Source organism: Podarcis erhardii (assembly GCF_964252035.2).
Source record: "Podarcis erhardii genome assembly, chromosome: 13".
In the NCBI taxonomy this organism is placed as follows: domain Eukaryota; kingdom Metazoa; phylum Chordata; class Lepidosauria; order Squamata; family Lacertidae; genus Podarcis; species Podarcis erhardii.
This window is the reverse complement of record NC_138502.1, coordinates 11682710-11704469: the sequence shown is the minus strand read 5'-3', so window position 1 is coordinate 11704469 and position 21760 is coordinate 11682710. Positions and strand designations below refer to the sequence as shown.

The 21760-nt window shown below is 44.5% G+C and overlaps 3 protein-coding genes across 3 annotated transcripts; all 3 read right to left on the bottom strand.

Annotated features, from left to right (window-relative positions):
* Window positions 1-4103: 4103 nt before the first annotated feature.
* Window positions 4104-5029, bottom strand: LOC309327399 (olfactory receptor 11G2-like). The gene has a single exon (XM_081836650.1). The coding sequence runs from the start codon at window positions 4958-4960 to the stop codon at window positions 4199-4201; it is 762 nt and encodes a 253-aa protein (XP_081692776.1). The 5' UTR covers window positions 4961-5029; the 3' UTR covers window positions 4104-4198.
* Window positions 5030-12258: 7229 nt separating this feature from the next.
* LOC309326890 (olfactory receptor 11H6-like) lies at window positions 12259-13194 on the bottom strand (the record flags this gene model as incomplete). The annotated part of the gene is made up of 1 exon (XM_081835922.1): window positions 12259-13194. The coding sequence occupies one exon, from the start codon at window positions 13192-13194 to the stop codon at window positions 12259-12261; it is 936 nt and encodes a 311-aa protein (XP_081692048.1).
* A 5938-nt stretch (window positions 13195-19132) lies between these two features.
* On the bottom strand, window positions 19133-20111 carry LOC309326889 (olfactory receptor 11G2-like; the record flags this gene model as incomplete). The annotated part of the gene is given in 3 exon segments (XM_081835921.1): window positions 19133-19272; window positions 19275-19296; window positions 19299-20111. Coding segments are annotated over 3 exon segments (975 nt in total).
* Between the last annotated feature and the right edge of the window lie 1649 nt (window positions 20112-21760).

Below are 21760 nucleotides of genomic sequence, written 5' to 3'. Positions count from 1 at the left end.
TTGACCAGAGGGGCTCCCTTTTGGGAGTCCTCCGATTCACTGGACGGACTCATGGACAATCTTGGGTCATTGTCATCCTCTTCCTCGTCAGTCTGGAATCCTTCCCCCTCACTCTGCGTCTCTCTCCCTGAACCTCTGACACATATGTAAAGAAAGCCTCTGCATAAGCCATCAGAACGGTATTTTGCAAGTGAGACTGCAAATGGGGTGCCTCCATGATTACATGCCATGCAATTCTATTTAGACCTCCTAATCTACCTTACAATTTACTGAAATTTTATCCAATTCATTCTTCCTGATTTTTCTTGCCACCAGCATAAAGAGGGCCACATTATGAGTCACAGAGACATTAGTTGCTCAGCAGCTATAGGACCCTCTCTGCTGAGGAGAGACCGCTTTCTTGAACAAATGCAATTTAGAAAGCATCTCCTAGGTTCTCTGTATAGGACAAGCTCCCCTCTCCTCTGGTCTCACAGAACATGAAGAGGCATGAAGAGGGCGGAGCAGAGGCAGACAATGTGAAGAAGTCTCAGGTTGCCTGGGAAATGTGGGAATGTTAAGAATAGTAGGAAAGGATATATTAAATATCCTTCCTTCACTCACTCTAGTAAATGATGTAGTGGAGCAGATTCCCCTCAATATAGCTGGAAACTAGTTTGCAGATTCATTTGAATCTCTTAGTTCAGTTTATTTCCTGGTGTCCCCTTTAATCCCTCTTAAAAGAACCAGTGGCGTAGCGTGGGTTGTCAGCACCCGGGGCAAGGCAAGTAATTTGCGCCCCCTAACCCGTGGATTTGCGCCCCCTAACCCTAACCCCCAGATGTTGCACCCGGCCCCCCCTGCACCCCCCACGCTACGCCACTGAAAAGAACTCTTGAGAGTCCCATGGATTGCAAGAAGATCAAACCTATCCATTCTGAAGGAAATCAGCCCTGAGTGCTCACTGGAAGGGCAGATCCTGAAGCTGAGGCTCCAATGCTTTGGCCACCTCATGAGAAGAGAAGACTCCCTGGAAAAGACCCTGATGTTGGGAAAGATGGAGGGCACAAGGAGAAGGGGACGACAGAGGACGAGATGGCTGGACAGTTTTCTCAAAGCTACCAGCATGAGTTTGACCAAACTGTGGGAGGCAGTGGAAGACAGAAGTGCCTGGTGTGCTCTGGTCCATGGGGTCACGAAGAGTCAGACACGACTAAACAACAAACAAACAACAAAAGAACAAAGACACAAGAGTGTTTCTGAGTAAAGTAACAAAAAGTTTACTCACATTTCAGTTCACGATATGATCCCTGAAAGGCAGGCTTTGCTTAGCGGTTACATAATAAACGGTGAGTTCATCTCATAGGGAGACTGAACTCATGTGCTGCTGGCTGAGAGCTAGCAGGCAGCAAAATTACATTAAGACAACAAAATGGCTGCAGGAGAGCAGCATGGCAGCAAAAGAACAGCAAGACAAAAGAAAGACAAAAACTAGACTGCGACTGAGAAAATGGCTGCATGACTTGGCTCTTTTATGGAGTCAGCCAGAGCCATGCCCATCTCCCAGGTCACATGCAGGGGGAGGATGCCCTAAATCAGTGGAACAGGATGTTCCCCTGTCTGTGCCCACTCTAGGAAAATAAGGAATGTTGCATTTGACTGCACCAATGGATTACATCCCACAGGAAGGAACCAGAGAAGGTGGAGACTTAGAGAGCGTGGGAAGGTGGGGACCTTCAGTCCTCACATATGCCTCATTTGGGCAAGACCTGGATCCATTCCTGGATCTGGATCCATTCCAGTCCGGCTTCCGCGCTGGTCATGGGACTGAGACGGCTCTGGTCGCCCTAACAGATGATCTCCGCAGGCAGCTGGATCGAGGCGGGTCGGGGCTGCTGATTCTTCTAGACCTGTCAGCAGCCTTCGACATGGTCGATCACGAACTCCTGGACCACCGCCTTGCCGACGTGGGGATCCAGGGCACAGTCCTTCAATGGCTGCGCTCGTTTCTCTCTGGTCGGGGACAGAGGGTGGCGCTTGGGGGGGGGGGAATTGTCATCCCGCCACTCCTTGGTGTGTGGTGTGCCCCAGGGTGCAATACTCTCCCCGATGCTTTTTAACATCTTTATGCGCCCCCTCGCCCAGCTTGTCCAGAGTTTTGGGCTGGGCTGCCATCAGTATGCTGATGACACCCAACTCTATCTGTTGATGGACGGCCACCCTGACTCAGCCCCAGACACACTGATCAGATGCTTGGAGGCTGTGGCTGGATGGTTACGTGGGAGCCGGTTGAAGTTAAATCCTTCGAAGACAGAGGTCCTCTGGCTGGGACAGGACGACATGGGACTGAGGGGGCAACTCCCATCTCTTGCGGGGGTGCAATTAGTGCCAGCACCGTCCGTTAAGAGTTTGGGTGTAATCTTCGATACCTCCCTCTCTATGGAGGCGCAGATTGCAGCTATAACAAAGGCGGCATTTTTTCATCTCCGCCAAGCTAAGCAGTTGGCTCCTTACCTCTCTCGCTCTGACCTAGCCACTGTGATCCACGCGACGGTGACCTCCAGACTGGATTATTGTAACTCGCTCTACGTGGGGCTGCCCTTGAGACTGACCCAGAAACTCCAGCGGGTGCAGAATGCCGCAGCGAGACTCCTTACGGGGTCTTCGCTTAGAGATCACATTCATCTGGTGCTATACCAGCTGCACTGGGTCCCGGTGGAGTACAGGATCAGGTTTAAGGTGCTGGTTTTAACCTTCAAAGCCCTATACGGCCTAGGACCCTTGTACCTACGGGACCGCCTCTCCTGGTATGCCCCACAGAGGAACTTACGGTCTTCAAATAAAAACACCTTGAAGGTCCCAGACCACAGAGAGGTTAGGCTGGCCTCAACTAGAGCCAGGGCTTTTTCGGCTGCGGCTCCAACCTGGTGGAACGCTCTGTCACAAGAGACAAGGGCCCTGCAGGACTTGACATCTTTCCGCAGGGCCTGCAAGACAGAGCTGTTCCACCTGGCCTTTGGTCAGGGCGCAGCCTGACTCCCTCCTTTGGCAATCTTTACAAAACTTTAGTTTATGGTTGCCATCAATTTTGATTTTAATTAATTTTTATAATGTTTTTATAATGTTGTATTGTTTTAGTGTTGTTAGCCGCCCTGAGCCCGGCTTCGGCTGGGGAGGGCGGGATATAAATAAATTTTTTTATTATTATTATTATTATTATTATTATTATTATTATTATTACTGGGAAGAGCTGCTGTGCTCACTGTTTTTGTTTCTTTGAATGAAGAGTTAGCTTCACAGACACGTTGTGAGTTATTGCTGACCTGCTCACCAACTCCCACCTTGACATATGTTTATATATGTTTATATATGCCACCTTGACATATGTTTATATATTACATATTGTTGGAAGCCTCTCTCACCCCTTTATTGCAAGCAAATCATGAATCGGCTTATGATGAAATGATAAATAATACAGTGCTGAACATTATTATGTATAGGATACGGCACTGTACAGATATCACCACAATATATAGCAGTTGAGTACACACCACACATTTAAATCGCAATTGACACATGGGAGTTCCAGCAAAGAAACTGTTGTTTGGGAACTGGGAGCTGTTAAGGGTGCTGGCAACTGTAGTTCTTTGAGGAGTGAACTACAGTTGGGGGAAGCAATGTGCTTCAAAGGTGTTTGTATGTAGCCAGTATCTCAAATTCATCACCTGCAGCTAGGGATGGATGGTTTCTTGAGCGTCTCATTTATCCAATATTAGGTTCTGATTGTCATGTTTCTTTGTCAGTTTGCAATTTTATTCTATTTTTTAAGAAAAAATGTCATCATGAAAAATCATTAGCATTTTAGTGTGCATTGCTAGTAATGTACACCATCTATTTCCCATTTTAAACATTTTATAATAACATTTTTACTTAGCATATGCATTTCATCAACACTTTCCCCTAATATATGCACATTTATGGACATGTTTCTGGATGGACAGCTGCACTGCAAAATTCATGTGGATTTCAAAAGCTAGTTGTGTTGGTTTCACATGATGTTATTTTGGGGAACAGGAATGAGGTAAGTTTGCCTTTAAATGCCCACTGAACTGGATTTCGCCCCTCTCTCCTGTTTCCAGCCAGCCAGCCAGCCATGGTAGCTCCTACAGAGGGAAAGGTCCCGATCTCTTGACCAAGGTCCAAACCAACCACCCGCGGATCAAAGCCCCCAATTTCCCTGGAACAGTGTTCTCCTTAAGGCGTCTTTCATCTCCTTGTTCCTCAGGCTGTAGATAACTGGGTTGAGCAAAGGGGTCAGCACAGAATAGAAGAGGGTCACCACCTTGTTGCCGCCCCCTGAAGCTTCGGGAGCCACGTAGGTGACCATGATGGAGCCGTAGAAAAGGCCCACCACCGCCAAGTGGGAGGTGCAAGTAGAGAAGGCCTTCTGCCTCGAGGCGGCTGAAGGCAGCCGCATGACCGCCTTGAGGACCGCCGCGTAGGAGCACACGATGAAGAGGAAGGGTCCAAAGATGGCAATCGAGCTGAGGCTGTAGAAAGCCATCTCTGTGGTGGGGGCTGGCATGCAGGAGGAAGCCAGCAGTGGGCCTGGGTCGCAGATGAAATGATCGAGGGTGTTTGGGCCACAGAAATGGAGCTTGGAAATCAGCACGATGGGCACCAGGAACCACAGGAAACCGGACGCCCAGCAGGAAGCTGATAGGGAGCAGCAAAACCGGGGGGACATGAGCATCGGGTAACGCAGCGGGTGGCAGATGGCCAGGTAGCGATCCAGGGCCATTGCTGCAAGGAGGAAGCTCTCGGTGGTTCCCATAGAGAAGAAAAAGTAGAACTGGAGGAAGCATCCATTGAAAGAGATGATGCCTGGCAGCGGGGAGGACAGATCCCACAGCATCCGAGGCGCCGTGGTGGTTACGTAGCACATCTCCAAGCTGGAGAAGTTCCCCAGGAGGATGTACATGGGCAAGCGGGTGAGGCGAGAGTCCCGGAGGACGGCCCACACGATGCACAGGTTCCCCACCAAGGTGAAGGCATAGCAAATGGACAGCAAAGAGCAAAGCAGCAGGCGGGAGGCAGGCGAGAGGGACGGGAAGCCCAAGAGGACAAACCCTGCCGTCAAGCTGGTGTAGTTGGCTTGGTCCAAAGGGTGCTGCCCCTGTTGGCACAGAGCGGGGGGGGGGGGGAATGGTTAACTTTTGCTAGGGAAGGTTTTTAGCCTGGCCAAATGATACACACACTGACCTCACAGTTCTCTTCTGCTTCCCCCCTCCCTGCCAATTTCCGGATGTGTGCAGGCAAGATTATATGGTTAGGGTTAAAAAAAAGCTGGCAACTGTTCAAAGAGAACAAAAATGAAACAGGATTTGTCTAGACTTTGTGAGGATAGGACTGAGAATTGATAGGGTTAGCAATTTGAAGGGCAGAGGGAAGAAAGAGGTGGAGAATATGCATTATAATTATATATTCATTTTCTTATTGTTTACATCTTTTCTCTCTAATTAATATTGTACATTGTCTATTACATATTTGTAGCAGTGATATTATTATTATTATTATTATTATTATTATTATTATTATTTGTGTTTTTTCTGGAAAAAGGTAGGGGAACTCACCACAAAGTTTGTTTGTTTATTGCAGTGGCTAAATGTAAGATGTGATTAATAAACTCAAGCCGTCAATGATCTGGATTAGAAATGGCCACAACTTTATTGATTACAGATATAGGTGGATTTTTGGCTCAGGCATTGGGTGTATATCTGTTCCAGTGCCCCCAGACAATAAATAAATAAATATTTAATTTTAAAAAGGTAAGGAAACTCAGTTCTCTTGAGTTCCTGCTCAACCCCCCGCCCCCGATTATTATCATCTTCATCACCGTCTTACCATTATAGTTAGTTGATTGCCTCTGATTTTAACATTTTATATGTGCTAATTATATATAGACATTATAGTAAAGTGCTTTGATTTAAAAAAATGATATCGCATACAATACAAAAAATAAATATTTCAAATACGTCCGTACATTAAACTAAATAATAGTAAAAAGCAGAAAATGTTCAAACTTGTATGGAAGGTGGGAACTGCCTTAAACATTCTTTTTAAAGTTTTCATTCATAACAACATTTTCTTGCCACATTTTAGCTCTAAAAGGGGCCCTGAAAGTGACTTAAAATGAACTAATTCTGAGAAGAATTAAAGTTTCAGTTGCTATTACACAAATCTGAGATTGCTTCTGTTGCTGTTGCAGTTTTAAACTTGTGTGGTGATATTCGGACAGGTCAGTTTGTTTAATTAGTTTACTGAATCACTTCCTACAATAGAATATCCCAAAGTGATTTTCAAGAATAGATTGCAACAATAAAATACAGCAATATAGTAAAGAACTACATAAACATATTAAAAGGATAATCAGAATAATAAAAAAAATTACTTATGAAATCTGAGGCAAAAGAAACATAGATGTCAGGTGAATGCTGATTTTTTTAAAAAAACCTAATTTTCAAGAAAACAGAATTCTCTATTTGTCTGTCTGATTATTATTATTATTAATTGAATTTATGTTTGTCTGTGTTTTTCTCTCACACACACTCACACACATACACACAGAGCATTTTCGATGTTTCCAGAAATTTTACTTCTTTCTTTGAGAACATGCTATTTAGTTAATAAGATATATTATTATTATTATTATTATTATTATTATTATTATTATTATTATTATTATTATTTGGCCCCCATTCTGTTTATTCTCAGAACAACCCTGTGAGGGAGTTTGAGGCAGTGACTGGCTCAGAGTCACTTAGCAGGGTTTGTGACTAAGCAGAGATTTGAAGTTGGGGTCCATACATTTCAAGCACTCTTATGCCACTTTGAGAATCATGGCTTCCCCCAAAGAATCCTGGGAACTGTAGTTCATTAAAGGTAAAGGTAAAGGGACCCCTGACAGTTAAGTCCACTCATAAACGATTCTGGGGTTGCGGTGCTCATCTCGCTTTACAAGCCGAGGGAGAAGGTGTTTGTCCGCTCTGCAGACAGTTTTTCCAGATCATGTGGCCAGCATGACTAAGCCACTTCTGGCGCAACAGAACACTGACACCAGAGCAGCGCATGGAAATGCTGTTTACCTTCCCGCCAGAGTGGTACCTATTAATCTACTTGCACTTTTGTCGTGCTTTCAAACTGCTAGGTTGGCAGGAGCTTTGACCGAGCAACGGGAGGTCACTCCATTGTGTGGATTCAAACCGCCAATCTTCTGATCGGCAAGCCCAAGGCTCAGTGGTTTAGACCACAGCGCCACCCACGTAGTTCATTAAAGGTGCCCAAAGCTGCTAGGAGCTGTCACAGAACTACATTTCCCAGCACCCTCAGCAAACTACAGGTCCCAGGATTATTTGGGGGAAGTAATGAGTGTTAAAGCGGTAGAAGTACTTTAAATGTATGGCATAGATGTGGCCCCAGTCTAACTCCAACAGTCTGACATCCAAGCCACTCCCTGGCTCCACATCCCACTTCCCAAGCCATGATCAGATCTTTTGGGATAATATTTTGGGGCCATTCTGTCAAAGACAACCCCAAACATGTTTCCTGCCTCGATCAGTTGATTCAGGGAGGAACCATAGCTGACTGACAGGCAACATGCTTCACTTGCAGAAAGAACCAGCTTCCCTTCCTGATATCTCTAGTTAAAAGGATCTGGTGCAGGTGCTAGGAAGGATCTCTGACTGGACCCTGCAGGACTGCTGCCAATCAGAGTAAGCGATTTTTGGCTAAATGGGCAATATGGTCTAATCTGGATTAAAGCAGCTCTTGTGCCTTTGTACACATAGGACACAAAAAAGGCTATTTCATGTATAATCAAGATTTATCTTGTCATCTTATCTTATTGCAGTATCTGGTTTGACTGCTATTGCCAGACTACTTTATATTTACAAATAAGACTGAAAAGCAATACTCAGCTGAGGACAAGAAAGAAGTATTTAACAAAACTCCTTACCGCATGTTTGGGCAGATTCAAGGACGACATCTGTCATGTTAATTTGTTAAATTCAGATCTAGTGCATGGGAAAAGTGGAAGGGGGAAAATAGCAATCAACTGAATTACACACATACATATTTGCATATGATTATAACAAGAAACACACAATGCATTAATTCGTATTTTACTGTTGTCAAACGTGCACTGAGCTTTGGATCTAGGCAAACCTTCTCAAGTTTACAACTTCAGTGCAGACTAGGCTTATAAGGACCAGTGGTCTGTAGATACCACCTTGCTAAAGCTAAGCAAGTTTCAGTTGGGTGTGTGCCTGGATGGGACCTGAGAAACCAGGGTTCAGATCCCTATTTGGCCATTAAGCTCCTTGGGTGAAGAAGAAGAAAAAGAAGAAGAGTTTGGATTTGATATCCCACTTTATCACTACACGAAGGAGTCTCAAAGCGGCTAACATTCTCCTTTCCCTTCCTCCCCCACAAAAAACACTCTGTGAGGTGAGTGGGGCTGAGAGACATCAAAGAAGTGTGACTAGCCCAAGGTCACCCAGCAGCTGCATGTGGAGGAGCAGAGACGGTTCACCAGATTACGAGTCTACCGCTCTTAACTACTACACCACACTGGCTCTCAGTCATTCACCAGCTCTCAGCCTAAGATACCTCACAAGGTTGTTGTGTGGATAATGTGAAGAGAGGGAGAATCATGTGAGCTCCTTGGAGCAAAGGGGACAAATAAATGCAATAAATGCAATACTACTACTACCACTACCACTACCACTAAAAATGATGGAACCCAAGCTGTGATTCCTCCATTAGAAGTAATTCCTGCATAGCAGAGGGTTGGACTAGATGACCCTTTGTGTCCCTTCCAGCTCTACAATTCTATGGCTACGTGTAAGAAAAATAGGGCATGAAAATAAACAGGCTTTAGATATGCATCATTGGAGCTTTCTATCCCTCTCCTTCTCCCCTGTCTTCAGAATTTCAAGGAATGCTCAGCTGCAGGCACAACTAATAATTCTGTTTACAGTTCTGGCAGACAAAAAGTGGATGATCTTCTAGGTTAGAGAAGTGCAATTCCTCCAGAGTCCATTATTTTATGTTGCTTCCATGAAGGACAGTAGGGTACAGTGGTTAGAATAGGGAAGACCCCCTTCCCCCTCCACCTCGTTCTGCAGAATAGCTGCCTACTTAGGCTGAGGGCTTTGGACAGAGGGAGAGTGCAAACAAGCAAACATACCTTACCTCTCCCAAATACTTCTCTGCTAGCATGACCCCGTCTTTAGTTCCAAAGAACTGGCCGGTGAAAGGAGGCTGTTATGTCAGCTCCTCAGGCCAGAGCCTCAGGGGACCCTTATCTTCAGAGGGTGATGGGAATGCAAAGATCTGGATAGTGACAGTCGCTTTATCAGAGCTGTGCTAATATTCCACAGGTGAGCTGAGGAAGAAAGAACATTATATGCTTGCTGGAGAGAAACCAGGGAGGATTTCTCCAGATTTGGAGCGCTCACCAGATCACATTTGGAGTTGCTGCTATAATGGCTTTTTTTTTTGCAGTAGACATAGTTTCTCTTTGACTGTTTAAAAATGTAAAAATAAAAGCCAAACAATGGGATATTATTATTTTCCCCATCAAAGGTGGTTGTGGAGTGTGCTATGTTCCCATGTCTTTTATTGAGGAGCTTACAGTGGTTTTTCTTATCAGTAGTATTTATATTGGCCACCCAATGACAGGTGGGTGGGACAACTCACCCATCAATCACATGGCACCATCATGATAGCACAAGATTGATACGTGGGCTGTTCTGCCCACCTGTCAAATTTCTTTGCACTGGTTGTTGGGCACTTGGGAACCAAAGTACAAAGGGTATTACCAGTGATGTGTGTGGTATTTTGGGGAATGTCAAGCCTAGGGCTGGGAAAATGCTTCTTTCTCCTGCCCATCACCTGGTTCTAGACATCTAATGTGCAAAAGAGTTCTTCCTCGCACAGCCAATGCCTGCCAAAGCCAGGTTTCTTTCTCCCTCCGCCATCAGCTGATGGGAGACAGAAATAAGTCTGCCTTTTGCTGGCATCTTAAAAAAAATTGCAGCACAAACATTTCACACAATAAGGCAGGGGAGGCCAATTTCTTAGAGTAAATATTGTTGTGCGCCACCCCATTCTCTGAGCGGTGCGAGATTCCAAGGATTCCAGGCACTTACCCAGGGTTCGTGTTTCCCTTTGGAAATGAGGCACTGCATAGACTGTGGTGTCTTTATGATATATGGTTTATTTACACATATAGACCACCTGGTCCTACAATGGAGGGGTTCACAGTATTGACAGCCCAAGAAGGCCTTACTTCTTCCAGAGCCACAGCCTTGGATTCCAGCAGAAATCAGACTCTCTTTCCAGCTTGCTGCTTTTCATCTAGCTCACATCACTGCAAGTCCAAACTCCCAGCTCTGACTTTATTCTTCTAACTATCCGCAAGTTGAGGGAGGGGCCCCAGCCATTTGCCATCTCACACAGAGTCCTTAATGGCCCCTTAATGGCCCATCACCATTCATGTTCTTCTCAATGGCCCATCACCCAGGCGATCATCTGACCAAGAAGCTAGCCTGGCTTATATTTTAACATTTGCTGGATCCAGGGGTTAGAAGTCTCTCAGCATACAGTTTACCGCCCCTCCCAAACTCATAACACTACCCATTCCCAAGAACAAGGCATCTGTCCCCAGATGTACAAACAAGCAGCAAAATACAACTTCCCTATAGAAAAATAACGAATTGGCAAAGGCAATTAGAACACACATAATCAAAAACCAATAATAAAACACAATTACACTTTTAACACCATATTATTCCTTTCAGGTAAGTTTCCAGTCCACCAGGATCTCTTCCAGCCTCCCTCCTTCTTGTGTACACTCCTGTTCACAGTTCTGCACCCCAAAGCAAATTACCCAGTCCCCCTCATTTGGCATCCCCCAAAGATAAGTTTCAACATGTCTAAGCCAGAATACAAGCCAGAGCAGCATTATCCAAAGACCTCGGTCATTCTTTCCCTTGTGCCACTGCAGCATGAAGCAGCTGTCAGAAACACACACATTTATCTGAACAATTCCTAGAAATCATTAAACAGTTCCCATCACCACAAAAGCCTATTTTCTGTATTGTTAGGAGTTTGGGAGGGTCAGTCTGGGTGATACCCTTGAATCTTTTCCAGGCCTGTGATCCTGTATCCAGTGAGGGTTAGACTCCAGTGGAAGAGGTTGCTGAACCGGTTGGACAAATTTATTTGTAAAACAGTGGCCTTAGCTGGCCACTTAAGTGCCCTCTTCAGTATCTCAAAGAACGGCCAAGGTTACAATGGAGAACTGGGGTGAAGTGGGTTGGGTAGAACATATAAAGGGACATAGAAAAGCAACAATTTATAATCTACACTGACATTCCTTTTCAATGAGAAGCAGAAACACCAGTAAGAAACTGCAGTTAAAAGGGGAATACTAAAAACCAATGCAGAAAGCTGATTTTTTAAAGCAGATTTATAAAATGGGTACCAAGTGGTGTACACATGAAATTGGAGCTAAAACATTGACCCAAGTCCACAGTCAAGATAAAAACAAATGTACATAAAAAACATCATTGCCTTAAAAAACAGATAAAATGAATCAAATGTTTAAAACAGATATTCAAGCATCCCTTTGGTTAGTTACTGTTGGCAATGAGGTTAGTAATAGCAAGCTAATGGATTTGGGGTGGGGGGAGGAATATTAATTGCCACATGGTATAAGAAAGTATGGCAGTTAGCTTTGATAGAAAAATGACTAGCAAATTAAACAACAGACTGGCATACTTTTATTAGGCAAAGAGGACAGGGCAGAACCTCCCTCATACTACAAAATTTACTGGCTAGCATAATTTGAAACCGTAATTTGTTTATTCACTTGGATAAGTGGCCAGAAACACATTATTTTAGGGTGTACTGGCCGCATGGCTATCTGTAATCTCATCTCCTGGGGAGGGTTGGGGTTGTTGTATGAGAAAATAAAAACAATGAACAAGATATAGGGTATGTCCATTATATTCCAACCATTGGCTTGGATGCTAACCATAGCTGTAACGTTCTTTCCCCCTCAGAATCTCTGATTCACTTGGTTTATTTGGTGCTGCATTTGTAGCCCAATTTCCAGGAGGCTTAGAAACAGCATTTTACCCTTACAACAACCGTTGTGCAGTAGGGTACGCAGAGGGAGAATCACTTACTCCCTGAGAACTGCACTTGAGGCCTTCAGCATCCCTGAAGCAATGTCCTCTTCAGTGCCGCTATCATCTCCTTGTTCCGCAAGCTGTAGATGAGAGGGTTGAGCAGAGGGGTTACCACAGAGTAGAAGAGAGTCACCGCCTTATTGCTCCCTCCTGAAGATTCTGGGTTGACATAGGTGACCATGACGGAGCCGTAGAACAAGCTGACCACCACCAGGTGGGAGGTGCAGGTGGAAAACGCTTTGCGCCGGCCTGCGGCGGAAGGGAGCTTCAGTACCTTCTGCAGAACAGTGCCATAGGAGGCTACAATGAAGAGGAAGGTTGCGAAGATGATGAGGGAGCTGAGGACGTAGCAGGACATCTGTGTGAGGGGTGCTGGGCTGCAGGAGGCAGCTAGAAGTGGGCCTGGGTCACAGACAAAATGATCCAGGATGTTGGGGCCACAAAAGGGGAGCTGGGAAATGAGGATGATGGGCACCAGAAACCACAGGAAACCAGAGATCCAGCAGCAAGCTGATAAGGTGCTGCAAAACTGGGGAGACATGAGCATTGGGTAGCGCAGTGGGTGGCAGATGGCCAGGTACCGGTCTAAGGCCATGCTGGAGAGGCATAAACACTCCGTTGCCCCCATGGAGAAGAAGAAATAGAACTGCAAGAAGCAGTCATGGAAGGAGATGATCCCTGGAGGAGAGGCCATGTCGATGAGCATCCGAGGTACCGTGGAGGTGACGTAGCACATTTCCAGTCCGGAGAAGTTGCCCAGCAGGATGTACATGGGCATGCGGGACAAACGGGTGTCCCTGAGCACAGTCCACAGTATGCTGAGGTTCCCCAGTAGGGTGAAAGCGTAGCTGGTGGAAAGGAAGGAGCACAGGAGCAAGCGGAATGTGGGCGAGAGGGAGGGGAAGCCCAGGAGAACAAATTCAGTCACTTTCCGGCCGGTGGCGTTGGACGGATCCATTTGCCGCTCCTGTAGATGCACAACATCATTGTGAAGAACAGGTTATAAATTGTATTAAGTAAGTAGGTAAATAAACAAATCTGTGGATTTGGAGTCTATTCTTATGGGCCTTTCCTTCTTCAGTTCATATGTCTCTCCTCTTTCCCCATGTTTCAACACACCTAGTTCATCCCGTCTCCAGTGTTCATGTCCATCTCATGTCTAAGCATATTACACCAAGCTACAAGGAAGCTTAAAAAGCATTGTAAGGGAATGGGTAGCAGTGGGAAAGGGTCACATTGAGGAAGAGAGCCACAAACATCTAATTTTTTTAAAAGGGGGACTGAGGGAGCAGTTTCCCTATAGGTGGTAGTGTCCCCAACACATGTATCTGTTCACTGATAAAATACTGTAAGAACAATAGTCTCTCATCCACCTGGTCTAGGGAACCACCCACTAACACTGCCTCACTCTTATCTGGATTGAGTTTCAGTTTGTTGGCTCTCACCCAGTCCATTATGGAGCCAAGACACACCAGTCCAGCACTCAATCACAAATGCCATATAATCCCTTCACTTTTGTGCTGAGATTTTTATTTAGATGGTCCATCTGCAGGTGGGAACATGTTCATTTTTTAAATCTATGCACAACAACCCTTAGTATAATTTTATTAATATCAAGTTACAATGCTGAGAAAGCTCCTTCTTTCAGACCCACCACTTCAAGCATGCCTAGGCACCCATGTCTTCCAAACCATTTGTTGTTCCTTGAAGAAAATGCTATGGAGCTGCACAGCCATTTGGAAAGGGAGCTATTTGAAAGAAATACCAATGTGAAATTAAAGGCTCACCTGGTCCACAGCTACTGCCTCCCAGTTCCAGATGCCATCGAGTTCTGGAGATGTCATCTTGAGAAGAAGGCTGATGTCTTGAAATCATAGGATGAAGCCACAGTGGAACGTTATCTCCAGAGTGCAGCACAAAAACAGACCTGTATTTTTTAATTGCCCATGTTTACGAGAGCATATTTATCAAGTGATACAGAGGAGAGTTATGAAAATAGGGTCTCCCTGGAAGCAGCATACTGTGGGTTGCTGGTGCCCAGGTTGGGCAAGCCGCTCCCCACTGAAGCCAAGTGGGGGCGTGCTGAGTAGCAAGCCTACCCATGCTAGAGGAAGCCCAGCAGGCCACAGCAACCCATGGCAGGTGAATCCCCCCAATGCCCATGCAGAGGAGCGCTGGACCGGGCCATGCTGGGGTAGCCCCTTGCCCGCCTTCCTCCATCCATGCCTGCTCACTGTGGGCCTGGGTTGCTCTGCTGCCTTTGCCAGGGCAAGATGGGGATTCTCACAGAAGCTGGCCGCTGCCTGCCAGAATTGTGCACCTGGGGCCATGACCCCCCTGCCCCCATACTATGCCACTGCTCTCTGGGCCCCTAGTTCAAGGAATGTTACCAAATGGCAATCCCAGTAATTCCCCCCCCCATCCCTAGAGTGAATGTAAACGAGAGAGAGAGAGAGAGAGAGAGAAGGAAGAAAAGAGAAGCTTCACTTTCAAGACACACTGCGAAAGAGGCAGTGAGTGAGCTTTCCCAGAAGAATAGAATGGTAGAGTCTGAACGGTTCCTATGGGTTCTGTAGTCTGACCGCCCTTGCTTTGAACTCTGGAATGCGAACGGCATCCTTTAGGGTGCTACTACAAATATTCTTATACGATACAGTAGATTTGCTGTTTGGAGGAGTGCATATGAAGACAGCCTCTGGCAAATTGAGCTGACAAAATCAATAGTGGGTCCAACAGTCAAGAAGGTGGTTTCTGCATGTGCTATAGAGGGAAATGAGGGGCAGGTGAGGCTCATCAGCCTGGGAAGGTAGCCCATCTAGGAGAAGGAAAATTCTGATACTAAAGCTCTGTTGCCTTGCAGGACATCCTCAGCAGAAGAAAAGGCTAAGGAGTAAACCCAACACAATTCTGGAGTCCCTAAGACTGTTGGATGGCTCCTTGTACGCCTCCTTCTGGCAACTTCTTCAGCCCCGCTGGTGCCAAATGTATTGCTCTGCTTTCCTTTGGACCACATCAGTGAGGCTGAGAGTGGGGTCTTGTTGTTTTGGCAGCCCAGGACCTCAGTACACACTGCCCAGGCATGTGCCCCAGGGACATCACTCGGGTGCTGCTAGCACAGCAGTTTGACTTCACCCCCGAAGGCACACTCCATTGTCTTGAGACAGATAGAGGCCAACAACAGAAGTGATACCTTGCTGAGGAAGGGGTGAAGTTCACCGCATGTACTTTGTTAAAGGAAAATATTATGAAAATGATGTATAGATGGTATTTGACCCCTGTAAAATTAGCAAAGATGTATCATAATTGTGATAATACATGTTGGAAATGTAAAGAAAAGGAAGGAACATTCTTTCATATGTGGTGGACCTGCTCCAAGGTGAAAGACTTCTGGGAAAAGGTTTACAATTAATTGAAAAAAATGTTGAAATATACATTTATAAAGAAACCAGAGGCCTTTCTTCTTGGAATAACAGGTTCAGAATTGACCAAGAAAGATGTTAATCTATTTTTGTATGCCACAACTGCGGCTCGTATTTTGTTAGCTAAAAAGTGGAAAACTCAAGATTTACCAACAGTAGAAGAATGGCAGATGAAGATGGTGGATTGTATGGAGCTAGCAGATCTAAGCGGAAGAGTCCGCGACCAGAAGGAGGAGGAACACCACGAAGAATGGAAGAAATTTAATGATTATTTAGTTAAATTTGTTAAGGTAAAATAACTGGAAATAGCTTCCAGATACTTAAAGGGCTTAGGATTGTATCTATGTTAACTGATAAAATAATATGTTTAATACAAGAAGAAGATTTAAAGATGTTAATGTTTAATTTAAAGGGTATTAAAATTGGGATTTGGAAAACCGTTATAAGGATATGCAATGAAATTCAACTAAGGGGAAATGAGGAAGTCGTTTTACAAAGTAAATAGCTGTTATTTTCAATAAGTATATGATTTATGTTTGTTATGTTTTGTTTGTTTTATGTTTTTGTTTGTCATTGATATTGTAAAAACTAATAAAATTTTTGCAAAAAAAAAAAAGTGATACCTTGCTGAAAAACGCACCTGTTGTTTAAAGGTTTTCAGGCAGAAGGCTGAGCCAGAGGACTTTGCAGCCATGTGGAGGACCTTTTGTTCTAAACAAATATGATTTCATTTGGAAATATCTATGATATTTTCAGATGCATCTGTTTATAATGTTCCTCCAGACATGGACTCCATGTATGATTTAGTTTTTCTATTTTGCCTCTGTGCTTTTTGGTGACTGGTGACCTTCAAAATATGGGGGGGGGGGGGCAAAAGGGCTTGGTCCCCAGGTACGGGCACCCCTGATCCTGCATCTGTAGGCAGGGCTTAGAATGTCACCTGTCTAAAATCCTGGAGAGCCACTAATAGTCTGTGTAGATTCGTGCTGAGCTCAATGTATGAAATATCTGTTTCTGCATAAGGCAGCTTTCTATGTTCTTACGTTTAAACTGTTTCTTTCCCCTCCAGCAACCACCTCCGCAACCAGCCCAGTCCCTCTTTTACCTGACTATTTATCAGACAGTAGGATCAAGGGGTTAAGAAAATGTGTGACAGCCGTGTAGAAGACTGTGGCTATCTTAGTGAGAGCTGATTGCCTTTCTCCATGTGAAGTAAACCCCTGCCACTGAGCCATAGAAAAGTGTGACCACCACAAAGTGGAAATACATGGTGGAGAAAGCCTTTCTACAATTGCCCTGGCTAGAGGTTTCATCAGAGTGATAAATACTGGCTCCCCTTCCTCAGGACATTTTCCCTGTGTGACAGGCCCACAGTTACTCTGGCAACTTGCCTTTCACAGATCCAAGAATGTTCCTTTGATGGTCCATCAACACCTTTGTCATGCTTGAGGACTTCCATCCCAGGTGAAAAACAAGCTTAGCCTGCATTTTTACACTGCTAAGCTATCTCTCACCCAGAGGAGGACTCCAAGCATTTAGTAATTTCTAGCAGCCAGTAATTTCTAACATCCACTAACTGCTTAGAATTACAGGCGCTTGTGCACCCCAAAACTCTAGTACCCCAAATCTGCAACACTATGTTAAAATAATATTCTGTTCCATATAGTGTTGTCCTGCAGAAGCTGTTCAAGAGGGAAGGAGGACTTCCACTTGCTCATCAGAAAAATCTCCCTGCATACAGAAAAATAGCTTGACAGTGAGTAAGCTTGACCTTGCCTCCTTTCCTGAAATGCTGCTTATCCAAGCAACTGATACTAATCTCCCTTCCCTGCTGGACCTGAAGAAGGCACTGAAATCCAAGCTAATATGGGAACAAACAATGGGTTGACTGTCTTGCTTCCCCTAATTGCCCCAATGGAGATCTTTAAAAACAGCCAAATGCAGGGCACTCATCTCCTCCCCACTCCGGGGGCGGGGGGGGGGGGCAACTTGACCCTTATTTTTATCATGGTGCTAAGCTACCTCTTAGGAACAACCAAATTTGCATCTGATATAGGAGAGAGCCTTGCTGAAGTGTGGATTGCCTTGCGCTGCTGAAGAGGGTCATTTCTTAAAAGCATAGAGCAATCCAAAAAAGCAAGAGACAAATATTTTACCTTTAAGAGGAAGTACATGCTCATTTTTTGGAAGGAAAAAAGCAACTGTTCTTCATGGGATAACACTGTAGAGAAATGGGTGATATCCATTTATCTAGCACATGAACAAAGATTCTACAGGACAAACCATATCTACCATGTCTCATTGTGTTAACACATTAGTTTATTCTGGTAGGTAGCCATGTTGGTTTGACGCAGTCAAAATATATAAAAAAATAAAAAAAATTCACCAGTAGCACCTTGGAGACCAACTAAGTTTGTTCTTGGTATAAGCTTTCGTGTGCATGCACCCTTCTTCAGATACACTGTATCTGAAGTGTATCTGAAGAAGTGTACTGTATCTGAAGAAGGGTGCATGCACACGAAAGCTTATAACAAGAACAAACCTAGTTGGTCTCCAAGGTGCTACTGGACAATTTTTTATATTTTTTAATATTATTTTATATTAGCATTAGCAATTTTTACTCTCTCCCAATTCAGTGTTTATAAAATCTAAATCTGAACAATGCCTTGAGGTTGAGTAAAAAGGGTACGTGTGTTTAGTTTGCCATGTTTCTTATTTCAAAATGTAACTAAATTTAATTTTAAAAGTGAAATTAGGTAATTTCTCATTAAAAATGCAACAAAAATAATTTTTCTCCCCCATTCCTAAGCATAAGACACACACAACACCCCCCAAGTCATGTTGTTATATAAAGGAACTGTTAATCACTTTAATTTTGTTTATTACATAATAGATACACCAAATAATTCTGAGCCGATAATGTTTGACCCTTGCATTCTAGTTCTCAAAGGAAGAAATAGACATTCTTATAGTGTCTTGTGGTTGACAGGCAATGAATACTCCCATCCCTGACTTTCTCCCCAGCTTAGTTTTTGGAACAGTGCTGGTCCAAGACATTTTTCTGCCTGTGGGCAGGATGACACACACCCCTGTCCCACAAACATGACTGTCAATGTAATCTTTTTAAAATTACTGGCGACAGGACAGCATCCTCCAGTTGTCCCAGTGACAGCGGAATCATGTAGGGGGTGACACAGCCCTGGGCTCCAACATCTCACCAACACTCCCTGTCATCCAGCATCCATTGCTTGAAGCAGCGATCTCACTTTGCCCAGTGTTAGGGCTGGTCAATTTTTGAGGAATCTTAACTGAACATTACAATGTGGTTGAGGAGGGATGTTCATTTTTCTGGTCAAAACAAAACACACCCATGGTTTCTTCAACAGACTGATTCGGTATTGCATCCTCTTTCTTCTTCTTCTTCTTCTTCTTCTTCTTCTTCTTCTTCTTCTTCTTCTTCTTCTTCTTCCCACTTTTTCACTCTGTCACAATTCTGCTCCGCCATTTCTCTGTGTTCCTCAACAACCGTCCCAGTGCCTCTTTCACCTGATCATTCCTCAGGCAGTAGATCAGCGGGTTGAGAAAGGGAGTAACAGCGGTGTAGATCATTGAGATCTAGCGGTGTAGATCATTGAGCATTGAGATCTGACTGGCTTTCTCCACGTGGAATTAAATTGACGGCTGCTACTGACCCGTAAAAAAGTGTCACCACAATTAGATGGAATGATATTGTGGAGAAAGCCTTCCTTCGACTTCCCCGGCTAGAGGCTTTCACCAGAGTAAGAATCACAACACCATAGGAGAGCACAACAAATAAGATATTGACTAAAACCCCAGAAGTCATAGAAAGCTGACAGATGAAAGGAACATTTCCTAGTGGGGGGCAGGCCAGGGACATAATCAGCCCAGGATCGCAAAGCAGATTATCAATAATGTTTGGCCCACAGAAGGACAATTTGGAGATCAAGGTCACTGGGACAACATTCCACAGGAAGCCAAGGACCCAGCAAGTAGCCACCAGGGCATAGCAGGAATCCAGGGACATGATTTGTGGGTAGCGCAGTGGGTGGCAGATGGCCAAGTAGCGGTCCAAGGCCATGACTGAGAGGAAGAAGCATTCAGTGCTTCCAAGAGAAAAGAAGAGGTAGAACTGAGCCAAACAATCGCGAAAGGGGATGTTTCCTCCATGAGGGGACGCCAGGTCAAAGAGCATCCGGGGCACAGTTACACTCACATAACACACTTCCAGCCAGGAGAAGTTGCTCAGCAAGACATACATGGGAAGCCGAGATAAATGGGTGTCCAGGACCACCAGTGTGATAATCATGAGGTTCTCGGCCAAAGTGAGAATGTAGAGGGTGGTGAAAAAGACGAGAAGCAGGAAACGTTTCTGTTGCCCATCTCCAAAGCCCACCAAAATGAATTCCTGGATGGTGGTCCCATTGGCCATCTCCATCTGCAAGTGGATAATAGAACCATCAGCCCATGCCATAAGCAAGCATCAGCTGCCTGTCTCCTTGTCTGGAGGACAAAAGCTATGCAGAACTGCCTATTAGGTGGAGTGAGAGAGGGGACTGTTGTAACCCCCTTCCCATATATTTCAGATCACATTTTGTCACCATATGCATCTTACAGATATATTTTTAAACCCTGGTAGCTAAGCAAATACCGAGTTAGTTGTGTTTACCATAATGTGTGAGATTATCCATAGGGAACATATACCTGTTTTTGTGCGTGTGTGGGGGGTATTGTAGAGCCATTAAATGTCAATAAAACTGCTTGAGAGAGAAGTCTTTATAAAAACTTAGCTTCCTTCAAGCTATCATAAATAAAAAGATGTGCATAATAAAAAGATGTGGTAAGAGAGCATAGAACAATAGAGGTCGTTTTGATAAGCAAAAACATGTCTGAAATGTTTTTCTAAAGAATATTTACTTTGCAAAGTCCTACCAGCATGATCTCTCTGGCTTTGTCCAAAAGAAGAAGAGAAGAAGACAAAATATTATGTAGATTAAGATGTCAAAAGTCGCCTGCAACTTTCTCTCGGCAGACTCATATAATAAAAATGGGCCAGCCTCTACTATAGTTCTGCTTCCCTGTGATTTTCACACACTGATTTTAGCTCTGCTCTCTGGATCAACAGGAAACAAGTCTGCTTCTTCTTTGATCTGATAGCCCTTCAGATATTTGGAGCTGAATAGTAGAGCATCTCCTTTGCATGCAGAAGGTCTCAGATTCAACCCCCAGCTTCTCCAAGTAGGTCTGGAGAGACCCTTGTTTGAAACCCTGGAGAGGAGCTGCCGGTCAGTGTGGACAATGCTGAGTTAGATAGATGGTCTGACTCAGTATATGGCAGTTTCCTATGTTTTTCAAATGGCTGAGTCAACTAGGAGACTTTGCATGGCAAAATCAACTAGGAGAAGATCAGCTTGGAGTGGGGCAAACAGAAGCAGGACAAAATATTCTGGAAAAGGTAGCGAGAAAATGAAATTTTTACATGTCCTATTTACATAGGATGTTGACAAGCTGGAAGGTGTGCAGAGGAGGACAACCAAGATGATCAAGGGTCTGGAAACCAAGCCTTATGAGGAATGGTTGAAGGAACTGAGTATGTTTAACCTGGAATAGAGGAGAGGTGATAGCCATCTTCAAATATCTCAAGGGCTGTCACATGGAAGATGGAGCAAGCTTTTTTCCTCCTGCTCAGGAGGGTAGGACTCAAGTTACAAGGAAGGAGATTCCAATTAAAAATCAGGAAAAACTTTCTGCATGACAGTGGAATGGTTGGAATGGTCTCCCTCGGGAGATGGTGGACTCTCCTTCCTTGGAGGTTTTTAAGCAAAGGTTGGATAGCCATCTGTCATGATTCTATGATTCTACATGCTAACAATATCCATTAAATTTAGATTTTGTGCAGGGAAATGGGTGATCAGGATATGAAAATGCCTTACCTAGAGTGATCGTCTACCCAGCTTTCTCTTGAGATGAGGGTTAAGCAGGACCACTAAATGACTTCCTTGAAATGAGGGTCTTTCCAACTGTTGTTCATAAGGAAACTAAACAATCCATTGCAGCTTTATGCAAGACAAAGGTGTTGCTACTGCT